At 35.6% G+C, this 22,549-nt stretch overlaps 2 protein-coding genes across 4 annotated transcripts; one reads left to right on the top strand and one right to left on the bottom strand.

Annotated features, from left to right (window-relative positions):
• Positions 1-96: 96 nt before the first annotated feature.
• Positions 97-16,708, top strand: LOC121260558 (ATP-dependent DNA helicase SRS2-like protein At4g25120). 3 transcript variants are annotated; one of them, XM_041162489.1, is made up of 29 exons: positions 101-389; positions 652-1,327; positions 1,455-1,496; positions 1,664-1,827; positions 2,296-2,494; positions 3,263-3,319; positions 3,401-3,506; positions 3,601-3,734; positions 3,873-3,947; positions 4,310-4,435; positions 4,538-4,669; positions 4,760-4,843; positions 6,116-6,229; positions 6,415-6,515; positions 7,730-7,796; positions 8,191-8,241; positions 8,846-8,923; positions 9,021-9,230; positions 9,333-9,371; positions 9,536-9,607; positions 9,701-9,787; positions 10,066-10,122; positions 10,502-10,698; positions 10,950-11,043; positions 13,593-13,643; positions 14,659-14,721; positions 14,914-14,973; positions 15,815-15,877; positions 16,458-16,708. In XM_041162489.1, exons 1-29 carry the CDS (start codon positions 217-219, stop codon positions 16,545-16,547), a joined length of 3,462 nt encoding a protein of 1,153 aa, XP_041018423.1. In that variant the 5' UTR covers positions 101-216; the 3' UTR covers positions 16,548-16,708. The 3 variants fall into 3 exon arrangements, 2 of the variants coding, with proteins under 2 accessions (XP_041018424.1, XP_041018423.1); XM_041162490.1 differs by lacking the exon at positions 13,593-13,643 and having other exon boundaries at positions 99-389; XR_005939742.1 differs by lacking the exons at positions 14,659-14,721; positions 14,914-14,973; positions 15,815-15,877; positions 16,458-16,708 and having other exon boundaries at positions 97-389; positions 10,777-11,043.
• A 611-nt stretch (positions 16,709-17,319) lies between these two features.
• On the bottom strand, positions 17,320-22,320 carry LOC121260367. The gene is made up of 8 exons (XM_041162211.1): positions 21,836-22,320; positions 21,286-21,425; positions 21,050-21,149; positions 20,802-20,900; positions 19,440-19,787; positions 18,264-18,356; positions 17,973-18,179; positions 17,320-17,850 (listed from the first exon to the last, which is right to left on the bottom strand). The coding sequence occupies exons 1-8, from the start codon at positions 22,172-22,174 to the stop codon at positions 17,587-17,589; spliced, it is 1,590 nt and encodes a 529-aa protein (XP_041018145.1). The 5' UTR covers positions 22,175-22,320; the 3' UTR covers positions 17,320-17,586.
• Between the last annotated feature and the right edge of the window lie 229 nt (positions 22,321-22,549).

Genomic DNA, 22,549 nt, shown 5'->3' with positions numbered 1-22,549 from the left:
GCCCACTATATATTTTCCTAACCAAAGCCCATTTAAGGTTTTTTTTTAATATTTGATCTCCAAAGCCCATTTAAGTTGCTCACAGCGAAAGCCCTCTTAATTTGAATTTAACAAGAAGGGGGAAAAGCAACAAAAACAGGAAAGATTCAAGAAACCAAACAAAAGTTCCTCCTCCTCCACCACCGTTAGGGTTCAGCTTTTGAGAAACTTTTATTGATGTATAAGGAAAATGCTCATCCTACCGTGCCTCAATCGACTTGTGGAGAAATCTCCAATGAACAGAGAGCTCGAATAGCTCGGAATTTCAGAGCCGCAAAGGCACTGCTTGCTAGCAAACGGCCTCGCCTCGACGCTACCGCTCTTTTCCCTCATCTATCTTCTCCTCATAAGTAAACGCTTTTCTACGACAACCTTTCCTTTTCTTTTCACATTTCCTGTTGGTTTCCGGAAGTTAGCGCTAGGCATCCGATCAAGTCCCAAGCTTCAAAACCATCGGGTCTGAGGGATCTACGGAGTTTTAGGATGAAGACGCATATGTTAATTAGCGATTCTATTAGTTGATATATCTTCTCTTGTTTGTTCATTGTGAGAAAATTAATTGATTAAATGCGATATTTCTGATAATGCTGATCTTTTCAATATCTGAATCAGGGATATAAATGGAATTGCAACTCCGGCTTGTGTTGACAGCATCAACAGAATTCCTCTCGCAGAGATATCAACAAACACACCGTCCCCCTCTCTTGTGATGGGGTTCAAATCAACAGGTTGTGGAAATAGCAGCAGTTCATGTTCCGGGGGCTTAACTATCAATAGGAGGGAATCGATTGATCATAGTTCCGATTCAAGGACAACTTCTGCTCTTCTAGAGAATGACGTCGTGTTAGACTCTTGTAAAACTCCTATGGAACAACCAGAATGTTCAAATAGGATGGATTGCATTCAAGATGATGAATTTGATGAGTCCATTTTGGAAGAAATAGACGGTTTCTGCGTGCAGAAATTTGCAGCAAAAGTTGAAAGGTCAGTTCCAAGTGGTGACATTCTTGCAGGTACGCAGCATAACAGTAATCGTACTCGTGATCCGGGCGCCAGTTTGGATTCTACCACTGTACATGACGGTGTTGTAAAGGAAGGCACACCAGTCTCTGGGAGCGGTTTGGACCCTAGAGAAAATGATTCAGATACTTCTCAGCCTACACGGACTGGGGACATGCCCGAGGAGTGCGGGAAATATTTGCAGTCTCTGAATGACAGGCAACGAGAAGCAGCTTGTAGTGATATTTCAATCCCTCTGATGATCGTTGCTGGTCCAGGAAGTGGAAAGGTTCCTCCCCATCTCTCTGTCTTTCTCCAACATAGCACAATGCTTTTCTTGATATATTTGGTATACTTCATTAATACCATAATGTTTCTTCCATTGTTTGAGATGAATTTCTTGCTTTTAATTTCAGACTTCCACAATAGTTGGGCGTGTGTTAATGCTGATTAATGAGGTATAGCCTATTTTCTTCTCTGATACATCTGTTTCTGTGTTCTTTGTCTCCTTAACTTGGGATTTTTTTTTTCTTTTCTATTCTCTCTGTCCTTCTAAATTAGTATTCTAATCGAATTGATTACCCTCTTTTGCTTTAATTTCTTATGCATTAAAAACTACGTCTAGGGAATTAGTCCGTCAAACATTCTGGCAATGACTTTTACTACAGCAGCAGCTTCTGAGATGAGAGATCGCATAGGAGCAGTGGCTGGAAAGGCAACAGCTAAGGAGCTTACAATCAGCACGTTCCACTCATTTTCCTTGCAACTTTGTCGATCACATGCGGAGAAGTATGCACACTCTTAGCCTAAATGAAATTTATTCAAAATTGAGCAGCTGGCTCAGTAAACCTCCCATTTTGTTATCCAAGGTTCTCTACATTAAAGCCATATTCTATATTAAATCTTTGCTACATAGCATGCAAATGAATATGGATAATCACCATCACCAGAATCTTTTTCTATTGAACACTCTATAATGATATACATTGGACGTATCCATTTTGTTTTAAAAAAATTAGGAAAGGGAAAAGGCATAATTGAAAGTGTGGTTTGACTCACACGAAGTACCATATATATTTCTCGCTTTTGATGTATAATGGCTTGTTTGCATCATGATTCTAATCGTCCTTCTATTTTAACTCTAAAATGCCAATCCATGAACTTGTTTGGCATCCATTGTTTCTTTCCCTCCCTTTCGCCCCCTTTTTATGTGGTCATTGAGACTGTCTGAGGACTAAGATGTTGCTGATGTTATAGGTTAGGGCGCACACCAGAATTCCTAATATATGGACATGGGCAACAAAGAAGAGCAATTATTGAGGCTTTGAGATTATCAGAAAATGAGAAGAGTAGACAAAGCCATAATGCCTGCATACTTGGTGAAGAGTCTAGCGGTATAACATCTCCACAATATTTTAAGGATAAGTCAAAGACATGGCTGAAGTTCGTGACTAAGGTTGTTGTTCAATCAATGTTATTCATAAGGCGTGGCTATGTTTTTCAATTTAGGCCTCGTTTGTTTTTGCATATGAGATGAGTTGATATTAAAGTTAAAAGTTGAATAAAATATTGTTAGAATATATTTTTTAATATTATTTTTGTTTTGAGATTTGAAAAAGTTGAATTATTTATTTTATTTTGTATGGGAATTTGGGAAAGTTGTAATGTTTATATGATATGAGATAAGATGAATTGAGAGGAGTTGTGAAAACAAATGTGGCCTTGATTGCTATTATTATTGCCAAATTTGTTAACTCTTTTTTTCCTTTCCTTCCATTTAATTATCTTGTCAAAACCAATGCCCTTAGAGGTTCAAATGCTTCTTCTGTTTTTATGTAACTAGCTGTTCCTTTTTCATTTGGGGGTGGGTATGAAATATTTTGCACGGAAATTTGTATATGCAACATTTGACCAAGGTTTTTATGTAACTAGCTGTTCCTTTTTCCTTTATTGCTTTATTTATTTTTTTAATAATTAGATCAACATTTGGAAATTTGTATATGCAATTTTCGACCAAGGTATTTTGCAACAAAACTGCCAACAAACAGCTAAAAAGGGCTAGGAGAGGAAGTCTGTGGGAGTGGGTCAAAATTGACATCCACTGGAAGCTCTCTCTCTCTCTCTCTCTCTCTCTCTCTATATATATATATATATATATTGTGTGTGTGTGTGTGTGTGTGGCGTGAGTGGGTGTTACAATGCATTTAATTTACTCCAATTTCAGGCTAAAGCTTCTGGAAAGACTCCTGAACAATGCCGTGAAATGGGTGATGAAATAGGAGTAAGCTGTCAGATGACCGTTGTGGTTTTTTTTGTACTTATGCTTACAGTTTTGTGTTTCTAAGCTCTGGATTCAATTCAGGCTGCAATTCTTGGGAACTACAACGACATTCTAAGGTCTTGTAATGCTCTAGATTACCATGACCTTATCAGCTGCTCTGTAAAGCTGCTTACCAATTTTCCCCAAGGTTGATATTATCTGAACCAAATTTAACCAACGTCTGCAACTTCAGAAGTTACTTATGTTTTGATGATGGCTTGCTCTTTTTTTCCAATCATAAGTTTTCAAGGAGTGTCAGGACTCCTGGAAAGCCATTGTAATAGATGAGTTTCAAGATACGAGTTCCATGCAATACAATCTTCTACAGCTTCTTGCATCTCATAACCACATAACCATTGTTGGTGATGATGATCAGGTGTGCGTGCTATTTCTTTTACAACCGAAGTTTTTGTTATGTGTTACTTCTGTTCTGGTTTGTTGTTTGTTTGCTAATTGATTTTATTTCTTTATTTCTTATTAGTTCTAAAGTGCAATAAAACCTGTCCTACTGCAGTCCATTTTTAGTTTTAATGGAGCTGACATTTCTGGATTTGACTCCTATCGCAAAGATTTTCCAAACTACAAAGAGGTTTGCCTTGTTCTTTCACTCATGCTTATTCCTTGATTGTATTGACATCTCTGAAAGTTTGTATAACTAGAGTTGGGATGGGTTTTTGGGTAGAGTTTTAGTTCTACGGGAAGCAAGGGGTTGGGGTCGGGCTTGGTGTATTTTGGGTTGTTTTTCACGAGCTTTTTTGGGTTATTAGGGATTTTCTATTATGGGCAAGGTGTTCTCTTGTATACATTCAGTGTACTTGGTTACTCATTTTGATATATATATATATAATATTTTTAATTATATAAAAAAAACTAGAGTTGGATTTTTAAGAAGGAGATTAAAGGCGGTGGTTGATTATTATTTTTAAACTTTGTTATACCATTATAATTCAGGTCAGACTTAATAAAAACTATCGATCCACACGGTGTATCATTGAGGCTGCCTCGTCTCTTATACGGAATAATAGGAAGCGATGCCAGCTAAAAGACGTTCTTACTGATAATTCTTCTGGATCTAAGGTAATTTATTTGTTTTATTCATCATATCAGAAAAATATTTTTGATGCAATTTGGTATTTATTTTGTAGCTGGTTGTTTAATTATGTGGCCCATAATGCACAGATAACTATCAAAGAATGTCACACTGAAGATGCACAATGTTCATTTGTTGTTGACAAAATCTTGGAAACTGCTTCCAATGGTTCTGCTTCTAACTGCTCTTATGAAAACATTGCAATCCTTTACCGGAGGCAGGTAACACTTAGCTGCCACAGTAAAAGTTTTCATGATACAGAACATTTTGATATCCACTGACTGATTATGTTCTAATGTTTTATGCTACAGGTATCAGGAAAAGTCTTCCAAATGGCTTTCCGTGAGAGGAAAATACCTTTTAATATTCATGGCGTCGCATTCTATAGGAAAAAGGTTTTGACATTTTTTTAGTTCACAAAGGTTTTCTTCTGTATCATTTATTCTGGTTGATTATACTGAGGATGTTATGCATGTGGGGTCTAGTGTTTTCTCTACTATGATGTTTGTTAATTGTATTGATATAATCTCTATTGTTGTGTGATGCTTGGTGCCGTTACATGTCTTGAGGAGGCATTCTTACCTTTTGTAATTTCTTTAGCTTCCATAATGACTAGGTTATGGGAAATAAGATTTGGAAGTTTAATTTCTTTCACATGGATACCTTCCTGGGTTACAAAGATGTGATGCATGTACTGGAAATCGCTGTCAGAAATGTTTTCATGTTGTTATGTTGATCTATATTTAGGTATTGTCATTACCCCCATGGAAGCTGTCAAAATGTGAAAATGAAGAAAACTCCCACATATAATATGTATCGCACTAATTTTGAATTTTTAAGGGGGCTTAAAACATGCACAACTATTTAAAGGCATGATATCTAATAGTTGTATGATGCCATGATACTATCCCTGCCCAGGAGGCTCCTTAATCTGATGGGAGAAAATATGTTCTTAGCTTTCATAGGATATTGAATAAGCTGGATTAATTATTTTCTTATATGGTTTTAATTTGTCTTTTATTAATTTTTTACTGCTAATAAAAAGAAAAGAGCAGATCTATCCATACACTGAAAATTTAAAGAAATGTTATATAAATTTTTAAGCCTCTGAGAAATCATTTTGTTATTTTACTTATAGATTGGATGTGATTAGTTTCTGTTGGTAACCATCAACTATATTGCAGTGATCTCGAGTGGTTTAAGACTAGAAATTACAGCTAGGCTCCTGTACAGTTGAAAGAAGTCTTGACATACATATATATACTGACACATATATACAAAAAATTGTGTGCATATGTGTGAATACTTGACACTGACTGTTTCTTGTTAATGTTTGACCGAAAATATCGACTTGCGTTTTATGGGAACTCTATAATGTGATTTACTTCCATTATTTTTTCTAGGAAACAAGCCTCTGGTTTGTCATCAAGTTTGCTTACTTCGAGTTTTTAACACCTGTACATTTAGTGTACGTGGGACCTAATTCTTGGTCTCTTTGTACAGCTTTCCTGCCTTTTTAGGTGCTAATGATTATGTTCCATATGCTCGTGTCGTTTTATTTATCTGATCTGTAGAAATCATTACCATTATCTCATCATTGTTCTGACATGCGGGCCAACAGATTTACTATTGTAATTTGGTTGTTGATTTAGCTCGTCTTGTGATAGGTAGTCAGAGCCATTATTTCTATGCTTAGAACAACGTTGCCCGCATGTGATGATGGCCCATATCGTCGGGTCTTCAAGGCTTTACTTCCTTTTGAGAAAGAGGAAAAGAAGAGGGTACATGTTTTGTTTTATCATCCATGAGTGGATATTATTTCGGATTAAATATTATACATTAGATTTTCTCTTAACTCTTGTGACTGTGTGTGCAGTATGCGTGCTATTTGTCTTTCTTTCTTGTCGTAGATGTGTTCGTTGTCCATGGGGCTGAAATATCCGAGTCTTGTCTTTCTTTCCTGCAGGTAATCGACCATATTGACAAAATATCAACTATTAGAAAGTGCAGCTTTATATCAGCTGCCACTGACATTTTCAGTGCAAAGATTTCTGGTACCTTCAAGAGGTTATGTTAAACAAATTTCTCTCAATTTTCTTACCTTAGATGGTAGCTCATTGTTTTTATTATGGATGTGTGTGCAGATTATTATAAGCGTCATTGATGCTGTCTGCTGCTTGAAGATTCACTATTAGAAAATTTCTATGTAGTTGAATATGGTTACCGTTTATGGAAATTGGCATTTACAATAACAGTGGGCAAGGGAGGTGAATGGCCTGATCCAAACCTAAAAATCCTTGCCCATTGCTAGTCTATTTTGATGTATAAGGTCGTTTTCCTTGCTTGTGATGATATTAAAATTAATAAGGGCTTGTTTGGACACTTGGAAAATTTTGTGAATAATAGTGAAATGATTTGAATTAAGGTATTTTATTGGGTGGTGCTACTCTGCCCCCACTTTGCCCCTTGGTGCAATTTTTTTTTTTTTTTTTTTTTTTTTTTTTTGTAAATAATAAAACAAAAAAAGAAACACACTTCAAAGTGGGGACACTTTTTTTTTTGGGGGGGGGGGGGGAATAGCATTTTCCAAAAAAAAAAAAACACTTTTGCACTTGGGGCAAAGTGGGGGGCCACTTGGAGGGGGAAAGTAGTATTTTCCTATTTTATTGGGTATTGAAAAAGGAGAGAGAAAAAGTTGAATAAAAATATTATAAAGTTAAAAAATTGTTTGAATATTATTTTTGTTTTGAAGTTTGTAAAAGTTGTATTAATTTTTGTGTTTTGTTTTCAAGTTTTGTAAATATTGTATTGGTTTTTGTGTTTTGATTTGAAAGTTTTGTAAAAGTTGTATTGGTTTTTGTGTTTGGATAATGATTTGGTAATGATTAGATGAAAAAGTTATAGATTTGAAATTGAAAAGTGTTTGGTGTTTGAGTGATGTTTGGGAATAAAATTATGAGAAGTTTTGATAATTTTGTGTCTTATCTCTGTGTCCAAACGAGCCCTAAATCTTCCAGGATTTGAACTTTTACTCTAGGTTTCCATGATTTGAAGAAATTTCTATGCCAGTTGTTGCATGCACCAGAATGTTACCATAGCAGTGTGCCTCTTTTGAGAAGCATGGTAGTTAATCCGGAAGTTCCACAACTCTCTTAAACTGCAGGATCTCTCTTTCTCTCTCTCATAAACACGTGTATCAGCTTTTTGTGTCTATGTTGTTTGACTATATACCATGTACATCCTCTTTATATATCCTGAAAGATGAGTGCAATTGATTATAGGAGTCAGCTTACCCAAGGACGCAAGGTGTTGTCAACACTCGAGATGTTATCAAAACTTGTTCACAGGGTAAATAGACTTGGCTTCACTGCAGAATCCTTGACTTGATTTTTATTATCAGTTATGAGTAGTGTTTTTTATTTGGTGGCAATAAATGAAATAAACTAATTTTTTAGTTAATTCTAATCCAATAGTTGTTTAACTATCATATTATTTCAATCTTGTGCGGTTAATAGACAATTCTTAAATTTTCCAAGTTTTTTTCTCCTTTACTTTTTCTTTCCTTAATTTGTAAAGAATCTCCAAGGATCCATCTCCTTCTTTAAAGATAAGGTTTGATGCTTGCGATATTTTTCGCTTTATAATGGTGTAATCTGGCCTGTTATCGGTATAGTTCCATTCTAGCAGTCAATTTGTTTTACTTAATTTCAAGTAAATTAACGCCGCATATCAATGCTTACAGGAACAATCAATTTCAGCTGTTGTAACCTCAGTAGCGAACATGGTACCCCAGGTTTGTCCTCCCTTTTAAGTCTTTAACCCATTTTTCTATGAAGTAGAAACATTTTATTTGTTTTATTATGTGTTATTTTTTTTTTTTCATTTTTATGTGTTACTTTAAACTACATTTGCTTTTCCCATAAAAGTATCTAACCTTCAAATTGGTTGTTACCAGTGGTCTTCCCTTATATTGGATTTTATGAGCTGATTTTTTAATAAAGGATGTGGAGGTCAAATTTTCTTGGTCTTCCTTATCCGCTTTTCTTTTATTCCTGGCATTATAGCATCTTTTACCATCTTTCACATTTTTCTTACCCTTAGATATTTAATGTTAGCTGCAACTATTATATTTTGATGTGTTTACAAAAAACAGTTCTATTTTAATGTGGAGAATGTTATGAGTATTCTATTTACATGAATATGTTTGCTGAGTAATCTTCTTGTGAGCTTCAACGAATTACTTTCTACTATTCTTGTTCTTTTTATGAGTGGTACTTAGCATCTGAATGAAACTTTTAACAATAGGCATGCCTTTTATATTCAAACATTTGACACCATTGTTTTGACACTGTACTTGCATCAATGTTTTATCTATTTGTCATGCTTTCATTTTCAAGAAATACCTGCTTGAGCAACGAGCAATTATTGATGTTGATGGGGGGAAATTGCTGAATGAAGACAATGACATAAGATCGGTAAGTATGGAGTTTTCATCTTGAAGTTTCAAATTAATTTGTCCTCAGTTAATGTTGTTCATATATGCAGTTGGAATTTGGTCACATGTCCCTGCAGGTTCTTCATTACTTACTGGATGATGTCTCTGAATTTATATCAACTAAATTTGTTGCTGTAGAAGGGGATAGCAAAATTGTATCAAAAGAGAAAGGTTGTGTTAGTGTGCTCAAAGCTTTTATTGAGTTCATATCTGAGCGTGAGCAAGAAAATTTTCAATCCCGGAGACAAGATAATAAAAATTCTATCACATTGACTACCATTCATCAGGTCTATTCTTATTTGCTAGTACTGTTCTGTTGGTCTTATTGTGGAGTTTGACAATATCCTTGGCTCAACCTGTTTTTAATCCATCTCTTCTTTCTTGTGTAGTCAAAAGGCTTAGAATGGGATGTTGTTTTCATAGTTAAGGTACTTGACTTCATTGATTTACTAGCTTCTTTTAACAAATGGATTCCTTGTACATCATGATTTATCTTATTGTGACTGGTTATTTTTCCTTCCTAACCCATGAAGATATTATAATATAGTTGACGCCATTTCCCCTTGCATTAATGCTCAAACCAATAGCGCAGGCAAATGAATCAGAAATTCCTTTGTTGCACGAATTTAATGGTATGGCAAAGGAAAATGGCACCTCAATTGAGGTAAATTTGTTCTTGCAACATTGATTTGTTTTTTTCTTTTATGTATATTTTTTTAGTGGGGTAGTCAAGTACGCTTGTTTTTTGTATTTTTAGGAGGAAAGGCGGCTATTATATGTTGCAATGACTCGTGCTCGGAAAAAACTCTTCATCCTCTATGTTATGATGAATTCCAATTGGCAGGTTTTTGGCATGAAACATCTACAGAGTTGATCCTCAAATTTTCAACATTTCTGGAACTTACTACTCGCTAGTTTTTAAAATTTCAAGAAGCTGACTTTATACCATTTCAAACAATGATTATTTCTTTAAGTCAGTAATTGGTAAAATTTTGAAACTTGCTGGAAAAAAAATTTAACTCGTAGTCATATTTAATGTTGAAAATATTGATATGTGTTTCTTATGATTTTTAGTATGTTAATATTGCTTTCCATTTGAGTAATAAAGTCTTCTTTTTTTAGATGATTCAACCATCAAGATTTCTCAAAGAAATTCCAGATCATCTCTGTGAGGTTCAGGTTTGTCATGCTGATCCTGCTCATAAGTTATTGTTTTTGTAGCAATAATAGAAAGGTTTTCACCTCATAATAGTATTACCATATAAAGAATTTCATGGTTATGATGTCTTCCGGCATTTCATTTATATTGTTTCAAAAGAAGTTGATCTGGGAACATGTGTTGTGTTGAGATGGATGATTGGCTGTTAATTATGATGTCTTATGATTAAGCAAAATTTTCTTATAATGAACCATGTAACTTATTTATTTTTTGAATCCTAGATATAAGGAGAAACACTTTGGAATTTGGTTTGTTCACATTGGCTATTCACATCATATATGAATCAACTGCAGTAGTACTTTCTTTGCATTGTTCTTGATGGATGACTTGTTTACCCAGGCTGAACTCAGAGTGCAAGATTTACAAACAAAACAGGAACACATTCCAAATGGAACTACACAATTTTCTGTTAATATGCCAAGAGAAAAGGAAATTTCTGAAGTGGACATGGTGCCAAATGATTTGCTAAATACTTGTCTTCATGAGGATTTAAATGAAACAGTTGAGGCAAGCAATGGAAGCAGTTTCTTACGAAGGTTCTCCTACCATTTATGATGGGTTATTTAACATTGTTTTAAAGTTTTCAAATCCTCTAAGGGGCAAATAATTTCTAGGGGCCATCAGACTGGGGGAACTTTCCCTTGAATTATCCGAAGTGCACTTTCAGGATACTCCTTGCTGAGGGCCTGTGTATTCCCAGGATTAGTCGAGACTTTGTTCTCAAACACCCGGTACCAATAAAAAAAAGTATTTTGTAACTGAACTTGATTTGTTGTTACCGTTTCAGATTCAGTGTGGAGGACAGATCAGTTATTTCCCACTTATTCCATCAATGGGCCAAGAAGCAAGCATTTCAGAATCCCAAGAGGTTGCTTGACAAGGTGACTGACTTCTTGTTTCTCGAATTTTGTTTTGCAAGTACTGGGTAGTGTAGTAAATTTTGTTTTATATGGTATCTGAAGTAAAATATACATCTAAATCAAAAAATTCAGTCATTCTTTTTGTCATTTTGTGTCCAAATTTTTTATTTATTTATTTTTATTTTTATAATTAATAAAGTTTATTGATCTTCAAAATTAGGCATAGCCCGAGTATACAGGTGGTATACAAGAGAGAAATGCCTAATTATAGTCTACGAACAAAAAAAAAAAGACACATACAAGTCACTAAAATTACCCCCATCTAATAAGATAGTCTTAGCCCAAAGTAACACAGTTTGGAAAAATGAGTCTCTAATCCCCTCCAATGAATGTTCACTATTTTCAAAACATCTTCCATTCCTCTCATTCCATATACACCACATAAAACATAAGGGCACGATCTTCCAAACATCCGCTACTTGACAATTTCCCTGTGTTTCGCTCCAACAAGCCAATCGGTCCACCACCTTTTTGGGCGTCACCCAAGCAATGTCCAGCCTTGAGAAGACTTCATCCCATAGAGCCTTTGACACATCGTAATGGAGAAAAAGATGGTCCGTCGATTCGTCATTCCTTTTGCACATGAAGCACGAATCCATTATGAAGAAACCACACTTCCTCAACTTGTCTATGGTCAGAATTTTACCATGAGGGGCCAGCCAACCAAAGAAAGCAACTTTTAGGGGCACTTTGCTCTTCCAAATGCGCTTCCAAGAGAAATTCTGAGAAGAGTGGGTATACATAGCCTTATATAAAGAACTAACTGAGAATTTCTTGTCCACAGCAGTTTGTCCTCCATGTAATTCAGCAATAGAGGCTTCCTTATGCAATGCAATTCTGAAAAGAGAAGGAAAAACCTCCTTTAAAGCAGCATCACCACACCAAACATCAACCCAGAATCTAACTCTATTTCCACGTCCCACCACAAATCTAAAATTACGAATGAAATCCTCCCAGCCCTTCCTAATAAATTTCCATACACCTACACCATACGATCCTCGCCCTTCATTAGAAATCCAGCCTCCTCAAGTACTTCCAAATTTGGCATCAACCACGGTCCTCCATAAAGCCTCGCTTTCTTGATGGTACTGCCACAACCATTTCCCAAGTAAGGTCTTATTGAAAATACTTAGCTTTCTAATCCACAGACCTCCACAAGCTAGAGCAGTTCAAATCTTGTCCCATTTAATCAAGTGGAATTTTTTCTCGTCCCCCAATCCGCCCCACAAGAAAGCACGGAAACTTCTTTCCATCCTCTTAGCCACAGCATCTGGGATTGGGAATAATGAAAAGAAGTACGTAGGTAGGTTAGATAACATGCTCTTAATAACGAGCTCAATATAGGAAGAAACTTGACCATTTATTTACACCTTTTTCTCTATCATGCCATATTAATTCATTTAAATAACATAATTATATAAGTCCTTTAGATTGGCATGTTATTAACAGGTTTCAGTGATGTAGTTAGGAAGATTGATATGCATGGAATCAAGTAGTTTTGATGGTGGTTAAGGTAACATAGGATGTTTGATACTAATGCTGAAGGTATATGATGATGGTATTGTCGTTCCAGATGAAGATGTTCTTGACTTTTAGTTAAATTTATAAATTTGTAGAGATTGGTTGTCACTGTGAATTAGAAGAGATATGGTCTGATTTGTAAAATTATCTATATCTATAGGAGTATGGAGTCTCATGCATAATACTGATAAGTAGATGAATTTTGGGTATAACGTTGACTTCTGCTTATTTTTGTTCTAGTGTTACTTTTTTTGCAAGTAACCAAATAATTTATTAAAATGCATAGCCCAAGTACACAAGACACATACAAGAGGAACACCTAATCAGAAATTAAAAAAAAAAAAAAAAAAAGATGCAAGGAACTCATGAAAACTCACACACTTTTCAATTTCAAACCTTCAACTTTTTCATCTAATCATTATCTAATTATTACAACTTTCTCATACTCCCAAACAAAACACAAAAGATAATATAACATTTTCAAATTTCAAAACAAAAATAATATTAAAAAATTATATTCAAACAAATTTTTAACTTTATTCTACTTTTTCTTTATCATTTCCCAAAACCAAATAAAATATCTCAACTCCAACCATTTCACTATAATTCACAAATCATTTTACTACTATTTACAGAATTCTCATCTCATTACCCAAGCATCCCCTAAGTGTCCTAGTGAGCCCTCAGTCTATTAAAATCTATAACAGCTGTCCAAAGAAGGAGTATTGAAAGAGGAAAGTTTTAATCCCTTTCATCATCCACTCATGGTCTTCTACATATCTATTATTTCTTCCCATCCGAATTCAACACACTAGTTTGATTTATTGTTCTAGTTTTAATATAAGTGGTTGATAATGTTTGTATTAGTTAGCTAGGAAACGAGCATGTGCTTGGCACTTCTAAAATTCATAATTTCAATCAGTGATCATTGAAATGCATACAAAATGGAAGTGTGACTACTGACTTATGTCACTTTGTGGTATTTATAGGTGGGCTTTGTAATTGATGAACGCCTAAGAGCCAAGAAAAACAAACACAAGGTCATATAGTTTCTCTGATTATATTTTTTCTCAGCTGCCCAATTATATTTTAATACAAGTTATTATTTGTCTGTTCTTTACTATGCTCCCCTTCTATGCAATAAGAATCTTGCATTGCGTTCTGCACTTTTAGTTTACACATACCATTCATGGGAAAATATAGCGCTACAATTTCTTTACTTACCTGAATGGCTCAACCCTAGCTACGCTAACCGCATTTTCTCTAAAATTATTTTCTAGTAGCATAAGACTGAACACTGTATTTAAGGAGATAACTGAAATGTCTAAATCTTGCAATGTTTTTTATTTGTTTTAAGTTATGAAACTATACAAAGTGTTTGCTATAGGCCATTTTACGGATGAACAATTGAAGAGCAGGGCTAGAGAAGCCTATTTAAATACATCATGTTTATACTTGAGCAATAAATTGGCATATTTGCAATGTATAATTAAGTTTGGCTGAAGTAAATATTTCTTCTTTGAAAAAATACGCAATTATGTTCGTGGCTGGAAAACTTCGCTGTCAAATTGGTCCTAAGGTTTTCAAGAAATTTCACTTTGCTCTTTATCTTTTGTGCTGTCCTTTGGAGTGACTGAATTGACTTTAATGCTGTGACATATTTTTTATGTGCAGCATGATTTGGAAACTAAAGCTTTAATTAGGAACCAGTAAAAGTCATGACTAACTCTATCAGGGTGATCCTTCTGTTTACAACAAACCTTTGTTGGCCTTATCCTGCTGCAATGTTGACATTTTTCAATGTTTAAGTTCTATGAGAGTATTCTTTTCATATATATTTATGTCGATTATGGTTCCCATTTCTTTTTACATCCTGTTTATTAAGTTCTATCGGGGTAGAATTCAGTTAAGAGTTTATTAAGTATTTTCATCCTGTTTTCTTTGTTAGAACATTTTTAGATAGGTGTTTTTCTTATATACATCATGTGTACTTGGATTGCACCTTTGGTAGTTCTTGTTACTTATATTATGTATATATATGTATGTATATGTCAGGATGTTCTGAGTGCGCTGAAATTGTGCCTGAGCTGTGATGAAGCATTTCAATATGCAGAATATGTAAGTACATTTGCTGGTTCTCAGAAGTATGCTGTGGCCTATAATTTAGGATAATAATGGGAGGCTTCAACATATACAATGTTCACTATTCATAGCAGCACTTGTTGAACTGAAAAAGAATGCTTTAATTGCCCTTCTTGTTAAAGTTTTATATATTGTTAATATATGTAGGCTTGGTTCTTTTTTCATTAGGTTTTGAGATGGGAGCAAATCCCTGCTGATAAACGTGCCCATTTAATGAGGGAAAAGCAGGTTTGATATTTCACTTATAATCTGCTGTATTCTCCACCTTTGGCTGCAAAGTCACTTTTTTTGTTTGGTTTTGGTTTTTTTTCCTTTTTCTCACTCAATTAACTGTCTGATTTAGTCAATGATTCTAAAAAGTGATCCAGAATCTTTTAGCATATTTTCTACAGGATAGACTGCCTATTTAGGGCTCCTCATCATATCTGATTTAGTTCAGGCTGATTTAGTTTAGCTTCGATAAAGCTAACGGAACTATGAGACTGGTGTATGCAGCAACATTCCTTCATGGTGTTACTATTATGATACATGAAGTGGCTGTTGGTACGAAGAAAATTCTTGTTTTTGACCTAGGTGGTGGGACAGTTGTGGGCAAGGAAACTAGCACTAAGGTGCTTCTATGGGGGATGGTTTGTCACGGTCCACGAATGGAATACATGGGCCTTGAGTCAATTTAATTTCATCTACTTTGATGCTACTTGTTATTTGGACTACAATATAGCTAGTGGGCCTTGAGCCTTGGTTTTATTTTTTAGTATGCTTTTAGTGTGTTAGTCTGGGCCCATGTAGGGGTCATTTCCTTTATGTACAAGCCAAGGGCTCTAGGATTCATGATCCAAAAACTTAGTGAAAATTCTACTTTCCTTCTCTTATCTTCTTCTTCATTTTCTTTCTATGGAGGTGCTCCTCTCGAAGTGAGTAATTTCAATATATTTTATTCCTAAGTAACTTGAGGTGTGTTACAGATAAACCATCTTGTACTAAAAACCATTAAAGAACTATGTTTAAAATCCATTATGTACCTGTCGTCGTTATCAATCTATGAAATATATATATTTTTCCCTTTCAGGAGCACTTCCAAAAACTAAGGATTGAGAAGTCGATGGGTACGTCCGCACCAACATGTAAACAGGTATCAGTAACTAATTTTTTCTTATTTTTAAGTTGTGCAAAAGATTGAAATAATCATGATTGGGGATGTTTGGATAATGAGATGAGATGAGAATTCTAAGTAGTGAAATGATTTGTGAATAGTAATGAAATAATGAGTTAAGATGTTTTATTGGGTTTTGTGAAAATAGAGAGAAAGTTGAATTAAAATATTGTTAAAATATAATATTTATTTTTTGAAATCTGAAAAAGTTATATTTTTTTTGTGTTTTGTTCAGAAAAGTTGTAATGATTAGATGAAAAAATGATTTGAAATTGCGAAGTATTTGTGTTTGAATGATATTTAGAAAGAAAATTTAAAATTATAAGAAATTTTGAAATGGGGGATAAGATGAGATGATCTTATTTTCCAAATAAGTCCTTTGTTTTTAGCACTTCGAGAAGTGTCTTGCGTTCATATGATACCATTTAGTTTTGGTTCCCATTCTAGTAAAGTTTAGGCTCGGACCGTAAGGCTGTAAAATTCCTAGCCTAAATATCGTCCTGTGTGATTGTCTATGGCCGTGAAATTCATCGTTCTTTTGTTACGTTGTCAATGGCAGATCTCTTATTTGCAAAATTTGGGATGCACTATCACCCCTACGTCACGTCTCCATGCTTCTCATTTGATTGAGCAGTACAAATCATTGTGATTATTGGTTCATTATAATTCTTGCCGTGCCTGGTTAAGGTCATCACCATATTTGTAAACGTTTCTAAACTGAGGTTGATGATGCTGTGTTTACTTGTATATGATGGATTGTACTTGGTTTTGATTATTGGCTGCTTTTAATATTTATAAAATTGTTTCGTACCTTGTGCCCAATCCTATCGGATGGCGGACGCACTAGTAAGAGTAAAAATGGAGTCATACTGGTAATGATATGACCTGGAAAAGGTATCCAAAATCAGAAGCACCTCTAGCTTCCACAGATGTCTTACACCCTTGACTGGAACTCCTACCATAAAAGGTAAAACTGATGTAAATATAATTAAGTGGAGCCTTCCTCGATCTGCAATGGGTATTAAGAGATGCTTTGAGGCTGGTTAATGGGGTTTGATAGGAAGATTGAGAGGAAGCAGAGAGGTTGGGCATTTTGTTACTATCTCTTGTACCAATGGCTCCTGCACCTCTTAAGTCCTCGTTTGTTTTTTTAAAAATTAAACTGATATAAAAATTGAATAAAATATTATTAAAATATATATTTTTAATAATATTTTTGTTTTATTATTTAAAAAAATTATAATATTTAGATTAGATAAAAATGAGTTGAAATGAACTGTAAAAACAGAAAAGGCCTAAGGATCCCGGGTAAAGTGGGTTGGGCGTAGGTTCATTTCTGAGAATTTTGAACAGATGGCTTATCGGTTCTCAGAATTTTGAACAGGATACACGCGTCCTATAATTTGATAAATTCTGAAATATGACAATCAAAATTTCAACAGCTGTCTTCCATCATTGTGTTTGCTGTAAATTCTTTCTTTTATTTCAAACCATTAAAGATTCCAATAGCTCAATAGAGACAGACAGGAATCGTCCTTCATAGTTTTTAAAAAATAAAAAATTGCTATGGAACTGAGAGTAATTGAATATTACTCACTACGACAGTTTTGAATTAACCGTTCGATTTTTTTATTTTTTTTTTCAAAAAATCAGGGTACTTTCCACCACCAACGTGAGTCCCCCCCCTCCTATAGTCCTGGAATGGATTCAAGATTGTATTTTTGAGAAGGGGAAGCTTCATCTGGCCGACCATCTTGCAATTTTGGCTTTTTCATGGCATCAAGAGTTTCCAAATATGTGTAGGAAGCATTACGATTTGATGCAATGCCAGGACTGCTAATTCTGCTGGCAAGGAATCGGCGAATCAAGCCCCTCAGGAATGGAGCCATGGTGTCTGGTTCATATTCCAAATAGTACATAATTCCTCCCATACAGATACAAAATAAAAACACCTGTCACAGTTGAAAACGTGTCAACGTTAAGTAAGTGCCTGGTATGAAAGAAAACAAAAGGTTTCAGTCACAGAAGTCTTGGATGGCAATATGTTTTGGTTACGCAAGAAAAGAGGCAATACCTCAGCATTCCTAATATCTGGAAGCAGGTGGCGGTTCACTAAGATATACCACAATGAGGCTCCAGCTCGGGGAAGAACATATAAAGCAAGTTCACTCCGTCTAGCTTTTTTCTCCAACAGTACGGAAAGAGCAGCCATACCACCTGCGATCCAATATACAAGCTTGTGGTCTTTTGATGAGACTTTTCTATGCATACATATAACTCCCTTGCATTGCCCAAGCATCACATGATTTAAAACATGGTCAAGCAGATTTAATCGACATGTGGAGAAAGATTAAGAGACAGGTACCTGAAAAATTCCAACAAAAGCTGAAAGGAATGCTGTTGAGCGAACAGCCCCCTTAACAGCAAGCCCGCAGGTACGAGCAGGAGCATCCAAGAACTACAAAGGCATTAGGCAAATATGAATGATATTTCCAGAGACATAATCTGTCATCCATGGCTAGTATAAATAAAGAAAAATCCGTCTCAATTTCAAGAAAAGGCAAAATGTTTATGTTCATTGCCTTGAAATGATGTTTTACTTTGTCCTGGTTCCAATCATTGAAATCTAGTACATCTAAATCAGTTACCAGTAGATCATGCCACATAACATGTGCAAAACGAATTAAACATAAGGAACAGGGAAGTTCACATTAGCAAGACTATCAGAATTGCTGTGTTTCTATTCTCAGAGATGATATCACAATGAGAATCATTTTACTGTACTTGGACAACAAAGTGCATGCATATTCACTTGTGCATGAGCTTGGGAAAGGAAATGCCAAGCCTCGCACAGCAGATGTATGGAATAACAGTAGAAAATTAGGAATGGGGAGTTATTCTCTTTTCTTTTCCCCCTTTTCCTTTGAATGAGAAGTTCTAAGGTCTAGGAAATATGCCAATTCCAAATAAGATTGAGAATACAGGACTTCATTTTTTCCAATTACATTTCAAACGACATCACTAATAGCAACATTTTTTCGTCTAGTTCCATTCGATCAATAAAGATTCTTACTTATAAAAACAGAAAAAAAAAAAATCATGCAGCAGCAGTGCACAAACTAAGATTCCAGCAGTCAGGATAAATCTCATTTCAATTATTACATAGAGAAAGGTGAATTGCTCTATATCAGTGTGTTCGGAAAGAACAAAACATAAGAATGATCTTTGTCCATGTAACATAAAAGTATCTTTATCACTAGCAGTACAACTTGAAATGAATGGAGATAGCTGTGGTGAAGTTTTACTTATAGACCAATAATGTCTACGAACATAGTTATGAGCAAAAGTAAGAGACTGGTAGTGTTGATGAAGATGGAGAAGGCAGAGAAGATGGTACTGTCAATTGAAGTATTGACAGGAAGTGGCAAAATCCCTAAGGAGGAGATGGCAGCAATAGGGCTGTCAATGAAAAAACAGATTGTGGTTGTGCTACTAGAGATTGAAAGTAGAGGTAAAATAAACTTGGGAGTGAAGAATGTACCTTTTGTAGATGCAAAACAACAAATGGTACAAAGGTCAAAGAGAAGTAAAGTGGAAATGTTTTCCTGAACGTGGCTGATGTTGCATTTGCATTGTGAGCTAAACAGGAGTTTGTGTCTGGGTGAATAACAGAACAAGGAACAATGGAGGGAAACTCTTCCAACTTTACACAGTTGGAATTCCTTCTGTCAGATAAGTATGCAGAAAGTGAGACCACATCCACAGGGTAACCTCTACAGCTGTCCCTCACTGCCTTGTATACAGGCTGCGCAACAGGACCGGTCTTCTGGATGAAGTCTTGATATGCTTTTGGCAAACTCTCAGGACGCATTACAAAGACATACATAACCTGATATGCAAAAGAAAGGCAACTCATGAAAATAAATTTTGAGAGGAGCATAGAAGAGTTAAGAAATTCAAATCATATTATCATTGTGTTAGCATGTCAAAAGAAGCAGAATTGCAATATGTTTACAAAGGTGAATGAGCTTGCCGACATGCACCAACTTAAAAGTGAGTAAAAAATACAATAGAACAAGTCAATTGAGCTAGCCAATGAGCTGTAGCTCAAATGGTATCTCCTACCCACAAGAATATCGTGCCAGAAATAGTTATGAATTCAAGAGCCACTATGCACGTATGTAGCTAATCAATCAAGAATGGAGAGAGAGAGAGAACAGATTTTGAAGAAAGAATTTACTAGTTTGCATCATAACAGGAGTCTGAAGTTCTTTCTGGAATAGTTACCATACTTCTCACTCAGATGGAAAATCTTCACCAACTTCTTGATGCCCCCAACTTCAGAAGAATACAATATATGAACTAACTTTGCACTTCCTCAGTTTATAACTTATCTCAAGTCTCAACATTTGCATACAACTTTTTTTTTATAAGTAACATTTGCATACAACTTTTTTTTTTGACAAGTAACGTTTGCATACAACTTTTTTTTTTTGACAAGTAACATTTGCATACAACTTAGGCTTAACTCAGAGACAAGTTTCAGCTAAGCCACCCAACAAGTGATTCCATGACAGCATGGCCAAACGAATACCTGTCTATTAAATTAGCCCTCCAGTATGATAGTGTGGTTGATCACACAGCATTAGAGTATTTCACCCATTGCAAACTACTTCAATCTACTTCAAAGGGAAACATCAATCCTATACCACTTAGGTACATTACACTCAAAGCAACAACGACGGTGACTATCCAGCAGGACTTGGTCATCAATCATAACTACTTCCATACTTCTATTTGGAAGCCATTTCACTAGCCATTGTATATTGAGAACATGAAACCGGTTTTAAAAATTTTCTCAAGTTAATTACAGCTTTACAAGTCAAAATGAACTTTATGGTACCTGTGCACAAGCCAAAGCAAACAGCAAAGAATCTCCATGCCTCCAATGGCTTCCCCAAAGGTGAAACTTGTTCTTAGACTTTGCAGAATTATAAGCACACTGACAAGATAAGGGAAAAAAAATCATTAGACAGGCTTGCATCCACACAAGCACAAGCAAGCATAAAAGCAAATCAAAACAAAAATAATAATGATTGCTTCAGATAACAAATGGAAATTAATTAGGTTACATGGCATTTATTCACATGCCTGAGCTACCCTAGCCAGAAGATATAAAGCAAGTGTACGCCTCCGGTTAGAATCCTCTAGGGCTAAAATAGACAGGCCAGCAACTGAACCTGCTAAAATGCTGCTCCATCATCACCTTAAACAAAGTCATAAATAAGGAATATGACTTCAAGGCATCACAAAGTAAAACAAAAGAAGTATCAAGAGTGACTCAAGATGGAAATAATCAAATAGCGGGATTGAATGTGCAAACTTACGCATGGAATGGCGTCTCTTTCTTTCTCAACTTTCTCAACAAACATCTAAGGGCATGATAAGATCCAGTGAATCCACCAAAAAATAATCCGATACGGCAAGCTTCCTCTCTTACTATTAGATCTTTTTCTGAGACAAGTTGCTGCAAACAAAATAGCATTATCACAAATCGTCCTTGAGAACATTCTCAACGAATACCCTCACCGATACACATTAATTATTTATTGATTGCGCTTCTATTGCGTAATTTTTTAACAAATCAATGAATAAGAAGACAAGTTATAATATGTATTTCATCACGCAGTCCCAAATACTTGAAGAAAACACTGTAAAAAGCATTAACTAGATTTTATGTTTTCTTTTTTTTACAGAAAACAAAACGATCAACGTCTTGATTTCAAACTTTGAACGTGTTTTGGCTATGTTTTCAAATCCCTAATTGAAATCAACTTCATCACGAATCACTAGCAGCCAATCCAGTACACAACAACAATAACGAAATGACGCAGAGAATGCCGATGATTACGGAAGATTCAAAGCGGGAGCTCTGACCTTGAGATCGAGGAGGGAGGAGTACGACTGGCGACGGGCAAGCTTGAAAGCGCGGAGGAGGATCCCGATGCCGACGCGTACGCCGTAGGAGAGGAGGAAGCTCTGGCATAGGTTGCCGATGGCGTTAGCCACGCACGACGGCTCGTCTACGGCGTGGTCGCAGGGAGGGCAATGCTGATGGTGCTGGTGCTGGTGGGCACCACGCGCGGCCCCGGCCTTGCGCTGGCGGCGCTGGAGCTCCTCGATAGCCTCACGGAGGCGGTCCTCAGCCTCCCGGAGCCGGCGTTCTGCGTCAACGTTATCCTGCAGAGGTGGCGATGGCGGAGACGCAGATGCCATTTTGGTCCGAGAGAGAGAGAGAAGAAGAAACACAGGTTGGTTTCTTTTGTAGTACACTCGTTATTTATTTTATTTTTTATTCAGCACTGACTCAGAGAGAGAGAGAGAGAGAGAGAGAGAGAGAGAGGGGCTTTTCATTTGATTTTGTTTTTTCTCGCAGGAGAGAGGGAAGGCTCTAAAAGAGGACCTTCTGCTACACCTAGCGTTTGTTCTTTCACCGAATGAGCGATGATTGGACGCCAAGTTCAATAAAATATTATTTTTTAATATTATTATTATTTATAAATTTATAAAAATTAAATTATTTATTATATTTTATATAAAAATTTAAAAAACTATAATAATATAATGAGATAAAATAAAAATTTTTACTAG

This window comes from Juglans microcarpa x Juglans regia, chromosome 4D (genome assembly GCF_004785595.1).
Source record: "Juglans microcarpa x Juglans regia isolate MS1-56 chromosome 4D, Jm3101_v1.0, whole genome shotgun sequence".
Taxonomy (NCBI): domain Eukaryota; kingdom Viridiplantae; phylum Streptophyta; class Magnoliopsida; order Fagales; family Juglandaceae; genus Juglans; species Juglans microcarpa x Juglans regia.
This window is presented reverse-complemented; position numbering and strand designations above follow the sequence as displayed.